Genomic DNA, 18,859 nt, shown 5'->3' with positions numbered 1-18,859 from the left:
CCACCACACCTTCAGCCAAAATGGGACCCGGGTCTTCAAAATTCCCGCCTCCCGGAAAACAACGTGACAGGGCATCTGCCTTCACATTCTTAACTCCAGGGCGGAACGTGACAACAAAATTAAACCTAGAAAAGAACAACGACCATCTGGCCTGTCTCGGGTTCAGACGCTTGGCTGACTCCAAGTAGGCCAGATTTTTATGGTCAGTAAATACGGTAATAGGGTGTCTGGCTCCCTCTAGCCAATGGCGCCATTCCTCAAAAGCCAACTTGATGGCCAACAATTCCCTATCTCCCACATCGTAATTTCTCTCTGCGGAGGAGAGTTTTCTTGAGAAAAAGGCACACGGTCGCCAATTGGCAGGAGAGGAACCCTGAGACAAGACCGCCCCCACACCCACCTCAGAAGCATCAACCTCAACTATGAAGGGTAAAGAAACATCAGGTTGCACCAAGATGGGAGCGGAAGCAAAACTCTCCTTGATATCAGAAAAAGCCTTACGCGCCTCTACTGACCAAGAAGAAAAATCTACCCCCTTTCTGGTCATATCAGTGAGTGGTTTAACAATAGAAGAATAATTCAAAATGAACTTCCTGTAATAATTGGCAAAGCCCAAAAAACGCATCAGCGCCTTTGATTCTCAGGAAGCTCCCACTCAAGCACAGCGCGGACCTTCTCGGGGTCCATGCGAAAACCAGAAGCGGAGAGAAGAAACCCCAGAAATTGAATTTCTGGAACCGCAAACACACATTTTTCCAGTTTCGCATATAATTTATTCTCCCGCAGGATGAGCAAGACCTGACGTAAATGTTCCTTATGAGTTTTGAAATCGGGAGAAAAAATCAAAATGTCATCCAAATACACCAATACAAATTTTCCCATCAAATGATAAAAAATGCTGTTCACGAAATGCTGAAAAACGGCTGGGGCATTCATCAAACCAAAAGGCATAACCAAATTTTCAAAATGGCCCTCAGGGGTATTGAAGGCCGTCTTCCATTCGTCCCCTTCTCTGACCCTGACCAGGTTGTATGCCCCTCTTAAATCTAATTTGGAAAAGACTTTAGCCCCAACAACCTGGTTAAATAGGTCCGGGATCAGAGGAAGCGGATAAGGGTCACGAATTGTGATATTGTTCAGCTCCCTGAAATCCAGACAAGGTCTTAAAGAACCATCTTTTTTCTTAACAAAGAAAAAACCAGCGGCAACAGGTGACTTCGAGGGTCGTATGTGTCCCTTTCTCAGACTCTCAGAGATATAAGCACGCATAGCGATCCTCTCAGGTTGGGAAAGATTGTATAAACGAGATTTAGGCAGCTTGGCGTCTGGGATGAGATTAATAGGGCAATCGTACTCCCTGTGCGGGGGCAAATCCTGAACTCCACTCTCAGAGAAGACATCCGAAAATTCAGAGAGAAAAGATGGTACAGTCTTAGTAGCAACCTCAGAAACAGATGTCATGAGGCAATTCTCTCTGCAAAAGTCACTCCAACCATTTATTTGCCTCGCTTGCCAATCAATGGTGGGGTTATGCTTAGTGAGCCAGGGCAGCCCCAACACCAGAGGGGTGGGTAAACCGCTAAGGACGAAACATGACACATCCTCAACATGAGCATCACTCACAATTAAACGGATATTGTGAACTATGCCCTTTAATGATTTTTGAGAAAGTGGAGCGGAATCGATAGCAAAAACAGGAATATCCTTTCCCAAAGTGCGCACCTGGAAACCATGAGTTATCGCAAATTGATTATCAATGAGATTAACCGCTGCTCCACTATCCACAAAAATCTCACAAAAAATGTTCTTGCTCTCTAGCGCCACCCTAGCCGGCAGGACAAAACGGGAACTACAAGCAAATGGAAAACCTTCAATTTCCGCCTCAACCCTGCCAATAGTAACAGACGGAACATTTTTAAAAGATTTTTTCCTGTTTGTTTCTTTATTACTCCCAGAAAACTGCCTGAATCTCCTAGAGGGACAAATATTTGCCAAATGATTTATACCTCCACAACAAAAACAAACCCTCCCATGCGGGCTGAATCTTCTATTGTCAGAAGCAATCAACCCCAGCTGCATGGGCTCCTGCTCAGAAGGGGCTGACGGCGACTGAGACCCCTGCGCACAGAACGGGACCGCTGCACTGTCCTGGGACTGAGTATGACAGGAAGGGGACATCTCTCCTCTCTCTCTAAGACGCCTGTCAATACGAACGGCCTGAGACATAGCAGAGTCCAAAGAACTAGGCCTCTCATGAAAGGCAAATGCATCTTTCAATCCCTCTGAAAGACCATGGCAAAATTGACTTCGGAGCGCAGCATCATTCCAACCAGTATCAACTGCCCATCTCCGAAATTCTGAGCAGTATATTTCTGCGGATTGTTTACCCTGGCATAATAGACGTAGTTTAGACTCAGCCAGAGCAATACGATCCGGATCATCATATATCTGACCCAGGGCTAAAAAGAATTCATCCACTGAACGGAGAGGCCGTGCCCCCTCCGGCAGCGAAAAGGCCCAGGACTGAGCGTTACCTCTGAGCAGCGATATAATGATCCCCACCCTCCGTTCCTCATCACCAGAGGAGTGGGGAAGAAGGCGAAAATGGAGTTTGCAAGCCTCTCTAAAACGCACAAAATTCTCACTACCCCCGGAGAACGTATCCGGGAGCGAGATCTTAGGCTCAGAACAAACTCCATGAACGCAAGCTGAACCGGTCACTTGAAGCTGAGAAAAAGTCTTACGGAGATCAGCTACCTCCAATGAAAGACCCTGAAGGCGTTCAGCCAAAAGTGAAACCGGATCCATGCTTGAGACGGTTATGGCGGCTTATAATGTCACGGACGGTGTACAGGAAACAAGGCAAAGCAACATGTATAAACGACTCACTGGATCCAAAAACTAAGGAACCAAGGGAGACCCCTGCAGAAGACCTGGCACTTTCCCTGGCTGCTCAGCCTATGCAAAGATCCGAATGGTGGAGGTTTGCATATCCACGAACCTTGACTATAAAGCCCTGAGCACCCTACAATAGTGAGGGAACACGACCACCGGCTCCCTACACCAGATACGGAGGGAGTCAGGGTCACCTGGGATCCAGCAAACAGAAAATAACAGATAAAGGTACAACACTTAGCTTTGAAGCAAACAGGAGGACAGAGTCAGCGTGCACACACACTCCAGGAAGTAGTATAAGCCGCCCAGAAAAGCCTTCTGGGAAAGAATTTAAAGGGAAGCAATTAGTCCAACACATGACAGCTGAGAGAGGCTAACGAGAGGAGGAGCTGAATACCACAACACAGAAACTCAAGGAGGAGGTTCTGAAAGGCCTCTGTCAGAGCTTCTCAGCTGTCTGGTTGTGACAAGAGCTAGGTAGCATCAATGATGAAGGTCAAATATGGTGTTTGTACAATGAAAGTGTAGCGGTCACTGCGGCTGCCTACATTCTCCTTTATCATTTAACTGATAAACATATTCTTCCTGGTAATCTTTATTTTGCCTGCGGAGTGGCAGCATATAGGTGGATCCCACCTAGAGCTTCTGGAACCTGTACTCTTGTCAGGTTGACTCCAGCCACATTTATGTTGTAACATGATAAGCTAACATAAATGCCGTGCCTAAACATACATTATATAGAAAAGCTGCAGACAACAATCCCAGACCTAATGGAAAACCTCTTGTAGTGGAGATAAGTATTTCAAACAAGATTTATAGTGCTCTGTTTATTTACCCAATGTTAATGAAGATGTGGAATAAAAGCTAGTGGTAGCCACTGACTACCTAGATGACCAAATAAACCAAACTACCTTATAAACCAAACTAATGATGTTGAATCTCAGTTAATCATAGCTACTAACCAGCATACTCTAGTTCTAAATTATCTCACTGCCTGGGAGGGAGGAATGTGTCAAGTGATAGGACCAGCCTGTTGTCATTACATAGATCCACAGGGTAACCTACAAATAAGGGCAGGTTTTGTAAAAATGAAAGAGATGAGAGATAAGTGCTGAATAAGCATAGTGCAGATAAAGATTCTTGGTGGTCAGATACTTTTTCTTTCTTGAACCCAGCGAGCTGGTTTAAAAATGTCGGTGGGTGGCTCATGGGCATAATACAGATGTTGTTGATTATTGCGCTCATCTACATTGTAGTTAAGCTCACATTGATGTGCTTAAACAGAAGTAACAAGAACAGAAGTAGAAGAGACTATGAGACATGTTGAGAGTATTCCTCACTCAGATACCGATATGCAGAATCTGGGAAAACCAGCACCAAGGGGAATGTCCATCTGAAGTATGTGTACCTGTTACCCGCGATGAGTAAATATCTCAAAATGTGAGGGTTGGGACTCCATGTTGTGCCTTGTACTGCCATTTTATGCTATTAGCCTTAAACCTTTGTGTGTAGAATCTATAATATTAACTGTGAATTTCTCTGTGTAAGATTACTTTGACTGCAAGGTCGCTCCTAGCCCCTCCAACTTTGTCCCTTTGAGGAATTTGTACATTTATTAGCAGGACGAGCCGTGAAGAACACCCACATTTAAGATTAAGGAGATGCTTCAGGCGTATAGCCAAGAAATGCTTATTTCAGATTGTGATTTAATGAGTTATGACGCAAATGCTTAATTATGTCTCCCACTTTGGAAATGATTCAGAAAAACAGTATATACTCTCTGCTTACTTTCAATAAAGTTGGAACACTTGATACACAGCAATGCGCTTGTTATCAATTTCTCTGAGTACTCATAACTTCTAATTTAGAGTCCACTGCCCATCCGGCATTGGGGTTTTTGCCCCAACACCTGATACCAGGCCACTCCTGGATTTGCTTCAGGCTCGGCTCCAGAGCCCGGCGTGATGGGGGCACTCATCTGTAAACCGCTTCGGGTCAGCCAGCAGACACTGCACTGTTCTCCTGTACAGGGGTCGTGCTGTCCAGATGCCATTGAGCAGGTCCTGGGTCTTTTTATCCATCCTGTGACCTGCGGCGCCCCGAGATGACGTGATGACGTTCGGCCCCACCGCCAGCATCTGATATCATGCGCCGGAGGGAACGCATCTCACTGTCGCTCCAGCTGCCATCTTCCTTCCCCTGCATGGGGGTGGGATTTAAACATCTCTGTGTTTTTCCTGTCCTATCAGGGAAAGTCAGTCTCAGGATGTGGTGTCATGGAGACGACTAGGGAAAATATAATAAAATATTCTGGAAAAATATTATAAAAATGCATGTTTCAATAGAAATAATGCTGGAAGTGTATTCATTATTCAAAAAGCAGAGCCCTTAAGCCCCTTTCACAGGGGCGAGAATTCCGTGCAGGTGCAATGCGTGCACCCGCACTGAATCCGGACCAATTTACTTCAATGGGGCTGTTTAGATGAGCGGTAATTTTCATGCATCACTTGTGCGTTGCGTGAAAATCGTGGCATGTTCTATATTCAGCATTTTTTACGCAACCCAAGCCCCATAGAAATGAATGGGGATGCATGAAAATCGTAAACATCCGCAAGCAAGTGCGGATGCAATGGGATTTTCATGCATGGTTGCAAAGGAGACGAGGGATGAGTTACCCAGGACCCCATTTACTTTATTATTTTCCATTATAACATGGTTATAATGGAAAATAATAGCATTCTTTAATTCAGAATGCTAAGTAAAAGGTCCATTGTGGGGTTAAAAATAACAAAAAATGTAACTCACCTCATCCACTTGATTGCACAGCCAGGCTTGTCTTCTTTCTTCTTCTTGCAGGACCTGGCTGGAAAAGGAACTTCGGTGATGTCAACGAGCTCACCACATGGTGAGCGCGGTGACGTCAGCGCAGGTCCTGCTGAATGAAGATAGAAGAACCTTCTATATTCATTCAGCAGGACCTGAGCTGACGTCACCGCGCTCAGAGCGGGGTGAGCGCCATAACGTCCCCAAAGGTCCTTTTCCAGCCAAGTCCTGCAAGAAGAAGACGAACCCGGCTGCGCAATCAAGTGGATGAGGTGAGTAACTATTTTCGCAGACGCAACGCATCCGGACACGCTCGTCTGCAAGGGGCCTAATGTGCTCCAGTATCTATATAGGTTTACCATTAAACCGCAGGAATGTACATATGGGGTTAATTATCACCGATCACACGGTCAGATAAATCAGTGATATAGTAATCATGCCATCAATATCACTGTCTCCGCACAGGAGGGTTAGTTTGTAAGAGCAATAACGGTCACAGCACTAGGAGAAAGTATAATATGAACCAAAAAGACAATGACTGTCAATGAAAATGGACGCTGTCGTGGAGCGAATGGAAGTCTTTATTTTATCTTTAGACATTTGGTCTAAGTAGTGAATGGTGCTAACCTGTGGAGGGAAGCTCTTTTACGTAGGACTTACCCTTCCTCGCTCCCCCAATGCTGCCATCAGATAGCAATTCAGCATTACAGGTTCTCTCTCTTGTGTGAATTCGCTCATGTGTAACAACATTTGATTTCTGTGCAAAACATTTCCCACATTCTGAACACGAATACGGTTTATCTCCTGTGTGAATTTTCTTATGTCTAACAAGACCTGATTCACCTGTAAAGCATTTCCCACATTCTGAACACGGATACGGTTTCTCTCCTGTGTGACATCTCTCATGTATAACAAGATATGATTTTATTGTAAAACATTTCCCGCATTCTGAACATGAATATGGCTTGTCTCCGGTGTGATTTCTCTCGTGTAAAACAAGACATGATTTTCGTGTAAAACATTTTCCACATTCTGAACATGAATACGGCTTCTGTCCTGTGTGAATTCTTTCATGTGTCACAAGATGTGATTTAACTGCAAAACATTTCCCACATTCTGAACATGAATATGGTTTCTCCCCTGTGTGAAATCTCTGATGTGCAACAAGATATGATTTACTGGCAAAACATTTCCCACATTCTGAACATGAATATGGTTTCTCCCCTGTGTGAAATCTCTGATGTGCAACAAGATATGATTTAACGGCAAAACATTTCCCACATTCTGAACATGAATATGGTTTCTCCCCTGTGTGATTTCTCTCATGTATAGCTAAAGTTGTTTTCTGGGTAAAACATTTCCTACATTCGGAACATGAATACGGTTTCACTCCTGTGTGAAATCTCTGATGTCTAACAAGATATGATTTAACTGCAAAACATTTCCCACATTCTGAACATGAATATGGTTTCTCCCCTGTGTGAAATCTCTGATGTGCAACAAGATATGATTTAACGGCAAAACATTTCCCACATTCTGAACATGAATATGGTTTCTCCCCTGTGTGACTTCTCTCATGTATAAGTAAACTTGATTTCTGGGTAAAACATTTCCTACATTCTGAACATGAATACGGTTTCACTCCTGTGTGACTTCTCTGATGTGTAACAAGATATGATTTCTGTGCAAAACATTTCCCACATACTGAACATGAATACGGCTTCTCTGCTTTGTGAATTTTTTCATGTCTAACAAAACTTGATTTATCTCTAAAACATTTCCCACATTCTGGACATGAATATAGTTTCTCCCTTGTGTGACTTTTCTCATGTGTAGCAAGATGGGATTTATCTGTAAAGCACCTACCACATTCTGAACAGGAGTATGGCTTCCTACCTGTGTGAGTCCGTCTGTGTGTAGCAAGACCTGAGCTTTTTGTGAACTCTTTACCACGCTGAAAACATTTATCCCCTTTCTGGCCTGCACTTGTGATAATATTTGATTGGTCAGGAGAAGGTTCCTCATGATTAGAGGGATTATATGACAGATCTGTGCTGTGAAGTCCTGGATATAAATTAAGAGTAATGAGGTTTCCTCCTGAAGAGCGTGGCGTGATATCTTCATCTTCTACATTATAATTTAGTGATAATATGACATCCTCAGATTTCTTATTGGGATTCTCTGTGAAGATGAAAATTAGAATTTGTGATTTTTTTAATTGACATCCTGCCTCCTATCAACACATTTTGACCTTCAACGCCAAGTAAGCATCATATAAATACAACAAATCTACTGAGGATTTGTCACCGCATTCCTGAACGCAAACTGCATTATCAAATAGATCTTTTAAATCTGATGAAGATGGTGGTTTCATTAGAAAAATCCATGCCATAATGCCCACCTAGAGCTTAAGTGTCAAGCTAATCTCCTGCTGCTGAAACCTCACACACTCTCAGTACAAGCTGGGGTCTCCCTGGCTCTGCAGTGAGAGATCTTCCATCTTCCAGCAGCAGTTTCAGTGTGGAATTACAGATTCTAATTCCATCTTCAGCTTTCTTTTACTGCAGCCTGTACTGAGCATGTGTGAGACAGCAACAACGGGGGAGGAGGTGCACTGAAAGGAGCTTGTCAACTAAGCTTAAGGTGGATGGAGACTGAGTTTAGCTAGTAAACACAGATGTCATGAAAGGGTAGGGAAAAGTGCAGCCCTGTACTCCACCCGCCCCACTGTCCCTACCTACTTGCACGATCCATCCTAAATAAAAGTCCACAACTTGATGACATTTTCTGACTTGACTAAGTGCAAAGGCCTAAACCAAATAGGGTAAAGAATAGTCATACAGGAAGAGGAGAAAAACAGACAGGCAAAGCCAAGACTGGATAACGTCAGAGACAAAGTCAGCAGGCAAAGGAGAAGTCACAGCTAGCCAAACACGAGACAATGTCCAATATCAAGCAAGGTCAAATAACAGACAGAGTCAAATTCCAGGTGACATCAGAGGCAAAAATCTGTACACAGAGGTAAGTTAACCACTTAAGGACCACAGGTTTATACCCCCCTAGTGACCAGGCCCTTTTTTACAAATCGTCACTTCACAACTTTAACGGTTTATTGCTCGGTCATGCAACTTGGCACCCACATGAATTTTACCTCCTTTTCTTCTCACAAATACAGCTTTCTTTTAGTGGTATTTGATTGCTGCTGACATTTCTTGTTACTCAAAATAGACCGCAATTTTCTCAAAAAAAGTGTATTTTTAACTTTTTCTGGTAAAATTGTTCAAATATAATTACATTTCTATACAAGTTTGTGTCATAATTTATTGTGCTACATGTCTTTGATAAAAAAAATACAATAAGGGCTCATGCACATGGCCGTGAGAGGTGCTGCCGCCGCAATACAGTAATACACTGGTATGATATATACCAGTGTATTACTGTATTGCGGCGGCAGCAGGGAGCGCACAGCGTCATAGCAACCAATGACGCCGTGCGCTCCTGCTCTCAGCAGGAATCCAGCACGTATTCGGCCTAAGTGTATATTTATTGGTTTGCGCAAAAGTTATAGCGTTTACAAACTATGGTACAAAAATGGGAATTTCCGCATTTTGAAGCAGCTCTGACTTTCTGAGCACCTGTCATGTTTCCTGAGGTGCTAGAATGCCAGGATAGTATAAATACCCCCCCAAATGACCCCATTTTAGAAAAAAAGACACCTAAAAGTATTCGCGGAGGGGCATGGTGAGTTCATATATGATTTAATTTTTTTTCACAAGTTAGCAGAAAATTACACTTTCTGAGGAAAAAAATAATTAAATAAAGTTTCCATTTCTGCTAACTTCTGGCAAAAAAAATGAAAATCTCCCACGGACTCACTATGCCCCTCAGTGAATACCTTGGGGTGTCTACTTTCCGAAATGGGGTCATTTGTGGGGTCTGTTTACTGTCATTTTGGGCGGGGCTAAATTGTGAGCAACCCTGTAAAGCCTAAAGGTACTCGTTGGACTTTCGGCCCCTTTACGCACCTAGGCTGCAAAAAAGTGTCACACATGTGGTATCGCCGTACTCAGGAGAAGTAGGGCAATATGTTTTAGGGTGTATCTTTACATATACCCATGCTGGGTGAGAGAAATATCTCTGTAAATTGACAACTTTGTATAAAAAAATGTAAAACGTTGTCATTTACAGAGATATTTCTCACACACAGTATGGGTATATGTAAAAATACACCCCAAAACACATTGCCCTACTTCTTCTGAGTACGGCGATACCACATGTGTGACACTTTTTTGCAGCCTAGGTGCGCAAAGGGGCCCAAATTCCAATGAGTACCTTTAGGATTTCACAGGGCATTTTTACGCATTTGGATTCCAAACTACTTCTCACGCTTTAGGGCCCCTAAAATGCTAGGGCAGTATAAATACCCCACAAGTGACGCCATTTTGGAAAGAAGACACCCCATTCTGTGAGGGGCATGGCGAGTTTATAGAAGTTTTTTTTTTTTGGCACAAGTTAGCGGAAAATGTTTTTTGTTATTTTTCTTACAAAGTCTTGTGACAAAAAATAAAATTTTACATGAACTCGCCATGCCCCTCACGGAATACCTTGGGGGTGTCTTCTTTCCAAAATGGGGTCACATGTGGGGTATTTATACTGCCCTGGCATATTAGAGGCCCTAACGCGTGAGAAGAAGTCTGGAATCCAAATGTCTAATAATGCCCTCCTAAAAGGTACTCATTGGAATTTGGGCCCCTTTGCGCACCTAGGCTGCAAAAAAGTGTCACACATGTGGTATCGCTGTACTCAGGAGAAGTTGGGCAATGTGTTTTGGGGTGCATTTTTTTTTACATATACCCATACTGTGTGTGAGAAATATCTCTGTAAATGACAATTTTTTACATTTTTTTTATACAAAGTTGTCAATTTACAGAGATATTTCTCTCACCCAGCATGGGTATATGTAAAAATACACCCCAAAACACATTGCCCTACTTCTCCTGAGTACAGCAATACCACATGTGTGACACTTTTTTGCAGCCAAGATGCGCAAAGGGGCCCAAATTCCAATGAGTACCTTTAGGATTTCACAGGGCATTTTTATGCATTTGGTTTCCGCGAGGGGTATGGTGAGTTCATGTAAGATTTTACTTTTTTTTCACAAGTTAGTGGAATATGAGACTTGTGCCCAAAAAAATCTATGAACTCGCCATGCCCCTCAAAAGTGATCTTTATAGCGCCGCACCGATTTTACAGTGTTTTTGAAGTGCTCAGAAAAAAAAAATTCGGTCACTGCGGTGGGGCGGACTGAACGCAAGTGTGCGCACAAGATCAGGCCTGATCGGGCGAACACTGCGTTTTTTGTAGAGCCTAAAGAACATGCCCTTTTCTTGTCCACAGAAAAGGCATTTTCTATATAGTTCTGTCAATGTGCGGATCCGCAAAATGCGAAAAGCACATTGCCGGTGTCCGTGTTTTGCGGATCCGCAAAACATATACGGACGTCTAAATGGAGCCTTACAGGGGGGTGATTAATGACAAGGGGTTGTGAGGGAGTCTATATGAGGTGATCAGGGGTTAATAAGTGACAGGGGGGGGGGGTAGTGTGGTGATTGGTGCTACTGTGGTGATTGGTCGATCCAAGCAAAAGGCACCACCAGAGGACCAGGTAGCAGGTATATTAGACGCTGTTAACAAAACAGCGTCTAATATACCTTTTTGGGTTAAAAAAAAAAAATCGCATCTACAGCCTGCCAGCGAATGATCGCTGCTGGCAGGCTGTAGATCAACTCCTCAGCTGTGCGTCGCTGTGATCGCTCGCGCATGCGCGCGAAATCTCGGCTCTCGCGAGATGACGCTTAGATGCGTGACAGAGGAATAACCTGGCCGCCCGCAGGACGCATCCCTGCGTTAGGCGGTCGGGAGGTGGTTAAAGAAACAGGCAAAAGGTCAGTGCTCCAGAGAAACAAACACACAACTAGCTAGTGAGGAAGGAATACTAATCATAGGCAACTGTGGCCAGCAGCTGTGGGTTCAAATAGCCTGCCCTCAGAAAGTATGGGACGTAGAAACTGAGCCTGATTGGTCCAGCATCCTTGCTCCCTGATGGAAGATTGGAAAATGTTCAAAAAGGATTATATAGCTATTCTGACATGGAGTTTCACAATAAGCACACCAGCCTCATCAGGTCTAAGAAAGCTATTTAATACTACATGCATCCTATATTGTGAAATCTAGTGAGCGACCCTCTATAAACCCCTTGACAATAATAGTACAGGCGTTTTGGTATGTTATTAAAATATAATATAACACCAGGACCCTCATTCAGTCAGCAGGATAAGGGGAACACTTCATGATGTGATTAGGACATCTCCAATCAAAGAGGAGCAGCCGGTGATCAGATTCTCCTCCTGCTCTGAAGGCACCAAGGAGAGAATCTGAAGTCACTTTCTCCATTCATGATTCCATACCTGTGGTGACAACTCCTGGAATGTACTCCTCCACCTCACTATTACACAGGGGATCACCCATCATCCTCTCTTCTTCCGCCTCCACAATATTATCAGTCAGATCTTCCCCCTGATTTGTCATCTGTAACAATTCAGTACAATACAGCAGACAGGTGGGAAATCTAACAGATCCACATAAGAGATCCCCACAATCTATGACCCCTCTATGACTGCAGGACCCAGTGGCGTAGCGTGGGGGGGGGCGGTTTCCCCGGGCGCCAAATTGCAGGGGGCGACGGGCATCAGGCATTTCAATAAGGGCCATGGGAGCCTATGGCTCCCGACCCCTCCGTTCTGCCTCATAGGCTTCAGGCCACCAAGCCTGAAGCCTATGAGGCAGTATAGCGGCGCAGGAGATCGCGATTACCTCACTGTGACCTCCTGCGCCGGGTCTCGCGAGATGATGTGATGACGCGGCGCAGCAGACCACAGTGATGTGTTCGTGACCGCTTGCGCCGGGACGCGCAAACTCAAGCCAGAAGCAGTGAGGAAAAGAGGTGAGTATTTATTTTTATGTAAGTACCCTAAGGCAGGCAGCAATCGGGGCACTATGGAGGAGGGGGGCATTATCAATACCACAAAAGAGGAAGCATACCAAGGAGGCAATTATGTAGAAAAAATGTGGGCCATTGTATATGACCAGTGGCGTAACTACCAGGGAAGCGACTGCTTCGGGGCCCGGGCTGACAAGGGGCCCGGCATCCAGCAGCATGCCCTGTCTATCCCTGTAGAGCTGACAGGCTGAGGCAGCAGCCACACACACTCTGAGCTACGAGACCCTGGTGTATTTAAATCTCATTTGCCTTTCAGAAAAGTTTCTCCTGGGATTCAAACTCACGACCTTTCACATCAGAGGCAAGGCTTTTACCCACACAGCTATGAGAGCTGTATTACCAGTTACTTAAAAAAAAATATATATAAGACTTCTACTGTAGGTAACTTTGATACCTAGTATACATACACATGACAGCTGCCCTAGCACACTGTGTATGGATGTAGCAGAGCTGGGTGTGTTGGGGCAACTGTCATGTGTATGGTTGTACACTAGGTATCAAAGTTATCTACAGTAGTTATATATATATATATATATATATATATTTATTTATTTTTAAGTAACTGGCTGTACAGCTGTCATAGCTGTGTGGGTAAATGCCTTGCCTCTGATACAGAAGGTCATAGGTTTAAATCCCATCATAAACCTTTCTGAAAGACAGGCTAAATAGGAACACAAGCACCAAATCTTCAACACTAGAGGCTGCTGGGAAAACAGGAAGAGGAAGAGGCTGCATCGCATCGCTGACATGAAGGTAGGTATAAAAGTTTTTTTTTGTTTTTTTTATACCGGACTGTTACTTTACTGCTGGAAAGAAAAATGTAGATGATGGCATCTGATAACCCTTTTGACTTCAGGATGGACCATTCAAATTCCAGGCAGTGAGTTTTAACTAGTTGATGGTTGGGAGCCAGGCCGGACCTTGAAGCAGAAGGTCCTGGATCTGAGGAAGAATCCAGTACCTCTTTCTGGAGAGACTCAGAAGCAGGGGAAACCATGCCCTTTTTGGCCAATATGGAGCAATTAGGATTACGTGAGAGCGCTCTTCTGCAATCTTCATTAGGACCTTTGGGATTAATTGGATTGGTGGGAAGGCATACAGAAGACCTGGCGGCATCCACTCTGAAAAAGCATCCACTCTCGTTGGGTTGTCCCTGAATGAGAGGGAATAAAATAGATCTGTTTGTTTGTTCCTCTGAGAAGCGAAAAGGTCCACTGTCTGATGTCCCCATTTGCTGCAAATTTTCAAAAAGACTGATCTCTTGAGGCTCCACTTTCCTGGAAATAACCTTCTTCTGCTCAGAAAGTCTGCCAGAATGTTCTCTTCCCCTCTTAGATCGACTGAGGAGATTGACTCTATGTGCGTCTCTGTCCAGGAAAAAAATCGGGGATGCAATTTTGCACAGAGTCCTTCTTCTCGTGCCCCCGTTTGTTTAGGTATACAGTGGGATGCGAAAGTTTGGGCAAACTTGTGAATTCTCATGATTTTCCTGTATAAATCGTTGGTTGTTACGATAAAAAACGTCAGTTAAATATATCATATAGGAGACACACACTGTGATATTTGAGAAGTGAAATGAAGTTTATTGGATTTACAGAAAGTGTGCTATAATTGTTTAAACAAAATTAGGCAGGTGCATAAATTTGGGCACCACAAAAAAAATGAAATCAATATTTAGTAGATCCTCCTTTTGCAGAAATTACAGCCTCTAAACGCTACCTGTAGGTTCCAATAAGTCTGGATTCTGGTTGAAGGTATTCTGGACCATTCCTCTTTACAAAACATCTTTAGTTCATTCAGGTTTTATGGCTTCCGAGCATGGACAGCTCTCTTTAAGTCACACCACAGATTTTCAATTACATTCAGGTCTGGGGACTGAGATAGCCATTCCAGAACATTGTACTTGTTCCTCTGCATAAATGCCTTAGTGGATTTTGAGCAGTGTTTAGGGTCGTTGTCTTGTTGAAAGATCCAGCCCCGGCGCAGCTTCAGCTTTGTCACTGATTCCTGGACATTAGTCTCCAGAATCTGCTGATACTAAGAGGAATCCATGCGTCCCTCAACTTTGACAAGATTACCAGTCCCTGCACTGGCCACACAGCCCTACAGCATGATGGAACCACCATCATATTTTACTGTAGGTAGCAGGTGTTTTTCTTGGAATGCTGTGTTCTTTTTCCTCCATGCATAACGCCCCTTGTTATGGCCAAATAACTCAATTTTAGTTTCATCAGTCCACAGCACCTTATTCCAAAATGAAGCTGGCTTGTCCAAATGTGCTTTAGCCCACCTCAAGCGGCACTGTTTGTGCTGTGGGCGGAGAAAAGGCTTCCTCTGCATCACTCTCGCATACAGCATCTCCTTGTGTAAAGTGCGCTGAATGGTTGAACGATGCACAGTGACACCATCTGCAGCAAGATGATGTTGTAGGTCTTTGGTGCTGGTCTGTGGGTTGACTGACTGTTCTCACCATTCGTCGCTTCTGTCTATCCGAGATTTTTCTTGGTCTGCCACTTCGAGCCTTAACTTGAACTGAGCCTGTGGTCTTCCATTTCCTCAATATGTTCCTAACTGTTGAAACAGACGGCTGAAATCTCTGAGACAGCTTTCTGTATCCTTCCCCTAAACCATGATGGTGAACAATCTTTGTCTTCAGGTCATTTGAGAGTTGTTTTGAGACCCCCATGTTGCTACTCTTCAGAGAAACTTAAAAGAGGAGGTAAACTTACAATTGCCCCCTTTAAATACTCTTTCTCATAATTGGATTCACCTGTGTATGCAGGTCAGGGGTCACTGAGCTTACCAAGCCAATTTGAGTTCCAATAATTAGTTCTAAAGGTTTTGGAATCAATAAAATGACAACAACAGTGCCCAAATGTCTGCACCTGCCTAATTTTGTTTAAACAATTATAGCACACTTTCTGTAAATCCAATAAACTTCATTTCACTTCTCAGATATCACTGTGTGTGTCTCCTATATGATATATTTAACTGACATTTTTTATCGTCACAACCAACGATTTATACAGGAAAATCATGACGATTAACAAGGTAGCCTAAACTTTCGCATCCCACTGTACAACAGTAGTGCTGTTGTCTGAGAGGATCTTGAAATTCTGGAAGCGAATGTCTGGTAAAAAGGCCTTTAGAGCCAAAAATACTGCCAGTAGCTCTTTTGCATTTGAGGATAAGGGGAGAACGTCTGGCTCCCATGTTCCTTGTACTAGCTGTTCTTTGCAGTGGGCTCACCAACCTGACCCACTTGCGTCCGTTGTTATGACCACTTGGTTTGTGGTCCGCCAAGGAACTCCTTGGTTCAAGTTCGACATGTTCAGCCACTAATTCAGGGAGTTTTTCACTTTTAGGGAGAGGGTCATTGACCTGTCCAGTGAAAGCGCACTTCTGTGCCAATGTTTTAGGAGAAATTCCTGCATGGGTCTTCCGTGGAACTGAGCCCATTTGACCGCCGGAATTGTTGAAGTTATAAGCCCCCAGAAATCTCATGATCTTCCTGAAGGAAACCTTTTTGAGCTGCTGAAATGCTGAGATCTTTGAAATAAGGTCTTTCTTCTTTGAGTCTGGAAGAAAGGAAGTCATTTGATGGGAATTTATCTGAATCCCCAAAAAGACCTTTACCCTGTTGGGTGTTAGATCTGATTTTTCCAAATTCAGCTTCAAGCCTAAAGACTGGAGAACATCTAGAACAGTCCTCAAATGATTTTGTAGTAGTATCTGTGATGATGCTGAAATGAGGAATGGGATAAAAATTATCTCCTTCTGATGAAAAAAACTTGATATCTCTGCTACAATTTTTGTAAACACCCTGGGAGCTGATGCCAGGCCGAACGGTAGAACCTGAAACTGTAGATGTATTAAGTGGTCTTTCAAGAATACTGTGAATCGTAGATATTTCTGATGCTTTCGATAAATTGGTAAATGGTCGTAGCAATACTGTGTTAACAAATTGATTGTTGAGTTCACTGTCTCTATCTTTTTTAACAAATCTCTTTTTATTGAAAATAAGTGTCAAATTGATATAAAGCATACAGAACTGTGATCAATGAGACATAATGACATTGTCATTATCAGAGCATCATATTACATAAAAAGTGAACATAAATGTGATAAAGATAAGCAGAGAGGGGGGAATGTGAGACGTGGGGGGAGGGGTGAAAAAAGTAAAATGGTAAATGGAGGGGGGGGGGGAAATGAGAAGGGGAAGGTAAAGCTATACAATAGCTTGTATTGTATATATTAACTTCCTGTTTGTGGCACATTAGTATATGTGAGGGGGGAAACTTTTCAAGATGGGTGGTGACCATGGTGGCCATTTTTAAGTCGGCCATTTTGAATCCAACTTTTGTTTTTTCAATAGGAAGAGGGTCATCTGACACATCAAACTTATTGGGAATTTCACAAGAAATACAATGGTGTGCTTGGTTTTAACTTTTTTGTTGCCGCTGCTGGAAGAACTTGGTCTCAGTCGGGAATCCTTTCTTCCTATCGGAAACCTTTTCCAAAATGTCATCCAAAACCTAAACCAAAAAGTCTGTCTCCTTCCCAGGGGATACCACAAAGTCTATTTTTGAAAGCGGTATCCCCCGCCCAGGATCTTAACCAAACAGACCTCCTTGCCGTATTTGAAAGAGCTGCAGATCTAGCGGACAACTTAACAAGGTCCGCAGAAGCGTCAGCTAAAAAATTTGAAGCTTGTTTCAAAATCGGCAGTGAAGATAAAATGTCTTCTCTAGGGGTGCCTGAGACCAAATGTTCCTCCAGCTGCGACAACCACAAGGATAGGGATCTGGCTGTGTAAGTGACTGCGATGCTTGGTCTTAACATAGCGGTATTAGATTCCCAGGATCTTTTTAGAACTGATTCACACTTCTTATCCATAGTGTCTTTCAATAGCCCAACGTCTTCAAATGGTAGGGATGCTTTTTTGGAAATTCTGGCTATTGGCGCATCTACCCTGGGAGTCTTATCCGAGTGGGCTGAGTCATCTTTGTTGAAGAGATATTTCCTTTTAAATACTTTAGAAGTACCAGCTCTTTTTTCAGGATCCTTCCACTCTTCAGAAATAAGTTTTTTAATGCTGTCATGGACTGGGAATAGGGCATGTCCACACTGCCTACAGCTTTCAGCCTACAGCAGGGCATGGTGGCAGTTGTAGTTTTACAACAGCTGGAGAGCCGCAGGTTGGCCATCTCTGCCCTAGACCCTTGAACATCTGATCCTGAACAGTCTGGGTTCTTTTTGACTCTTCAATGCTCAAGGTGGATCTAATAGCTTTTAGAAGAGAGTTTGTTTCTTCTATGGAACACAGGGGTCTACACGCTTCGTCCTCAGAAGAATCCATATCTTCCGCTACCTCCAGATCCCGATCCATCTGGGGTTTAATATTAGATCTGGAAGTGGAGGGTTTCTGGGGCAAGGAGGCTATTTTGGCCTCAACGGCAGAGCTTACTTCTTCTCCAATGATGGTCTTCAAACTATCGACCAAGGAAGGGGCCTCTTCAGACATAATCTTGTCTGTGCATTTCTGGCAGATAGGTCTCTTACTGTGACCTGCCAGCTGTTTTTTACAGATTGCACACTTCCTTTTCGGCACAGTTTCCCCACTCTTCCCGGCATCTCTGCTCTGAGGGCACAAAAAAATAACTCCTAACAAGGAGTAGGATATGAGTGGGGAACCTCCACCAGTGAACAACGATGAGGCACGTATGTGTAGGAAAAAAGAAGATTTTCTCCCAAGAGGAGGCTTACCGGGCTGAGGGCCTTGGGGGTGTCAGAAGGCTTCTCCCCAGGGAGCGACATGATACCGTACTTAATCCGGGATGCTAAACACTCTGCACGGCGCTTAGATTTCCATACCTGCATTCTTAACTACTTCCTGGTCACATGGTACGGCCGGGAAGTCTTGCGGCATCTGCCGTGATCATGTGACCCGATCTTGCGAGACTTCGACCCAGCAGCGTCTCGCATCGTCGGCGTGCCTTCCGTCCCCTGTGTAGGCTCCGATATGAGCCGTTTCTGACCGGGGCTGCCTTGAAGAGCAGGATTTATGCCAAAAGCAGGCGG

General features: G+C 43.8%; 2 protein-coding genes across 2 annotated transcripts in view; one reads left to right on the top strand and one right to left on the bottom strand.

Moving 5' to 3' along the window:
* The window catches only part of LOC122925098 (oocyte zinc finger protein XlCOF6-like), an 818,943-nt gene that overhangs the window by 724,843 nt on the left and 75,241 nt on the right, over positions 1 to 18,859 (top strand). The gene's annotated exons all lie outside the window — the stretch shown is intronic.
* Positions 6,055 to 13,080, bottom strand: LOC122925105 (zinc finger protein 260-like). Its single transcript, XM_044276622.1, has 2 exons — positions 12,186 to 13,080; positions 6,055 to 7,899 (listed from the first exon to the last, which is right to left on the bottom strand). Exons 1-2 carry the CDS (start codon positions 12,487 to 12,489, stop codon positions 6,341 to 6,343), a joined length of 1,863 nt encoding a protein of 620 aa, XP_044132557.1. The 5' UTR covers positions 12,490 to 13,080; the 3' UTR covers positions 6,055 to 6,340.

The sequence above is a fragment of the Bufo gargarizans genome, chromosome 1 (assembly GCF_014858855.1).
Source record: "Bufo gargarizans isolate SCDJY-AF-19 chromosome 1, ASM1485885v1, whole genome shotgun sequence".
Lineage (NCBI taxonomy): Eukaryota > Metazoa > Chordata > Amphibia > Anura > Bufonidae > Bufo > Bufo gargarizans.
Note: the sequence above shows the minus strand (reverse complement) of the source record. Positions and strands in the feature narration are given on the sequence as shown.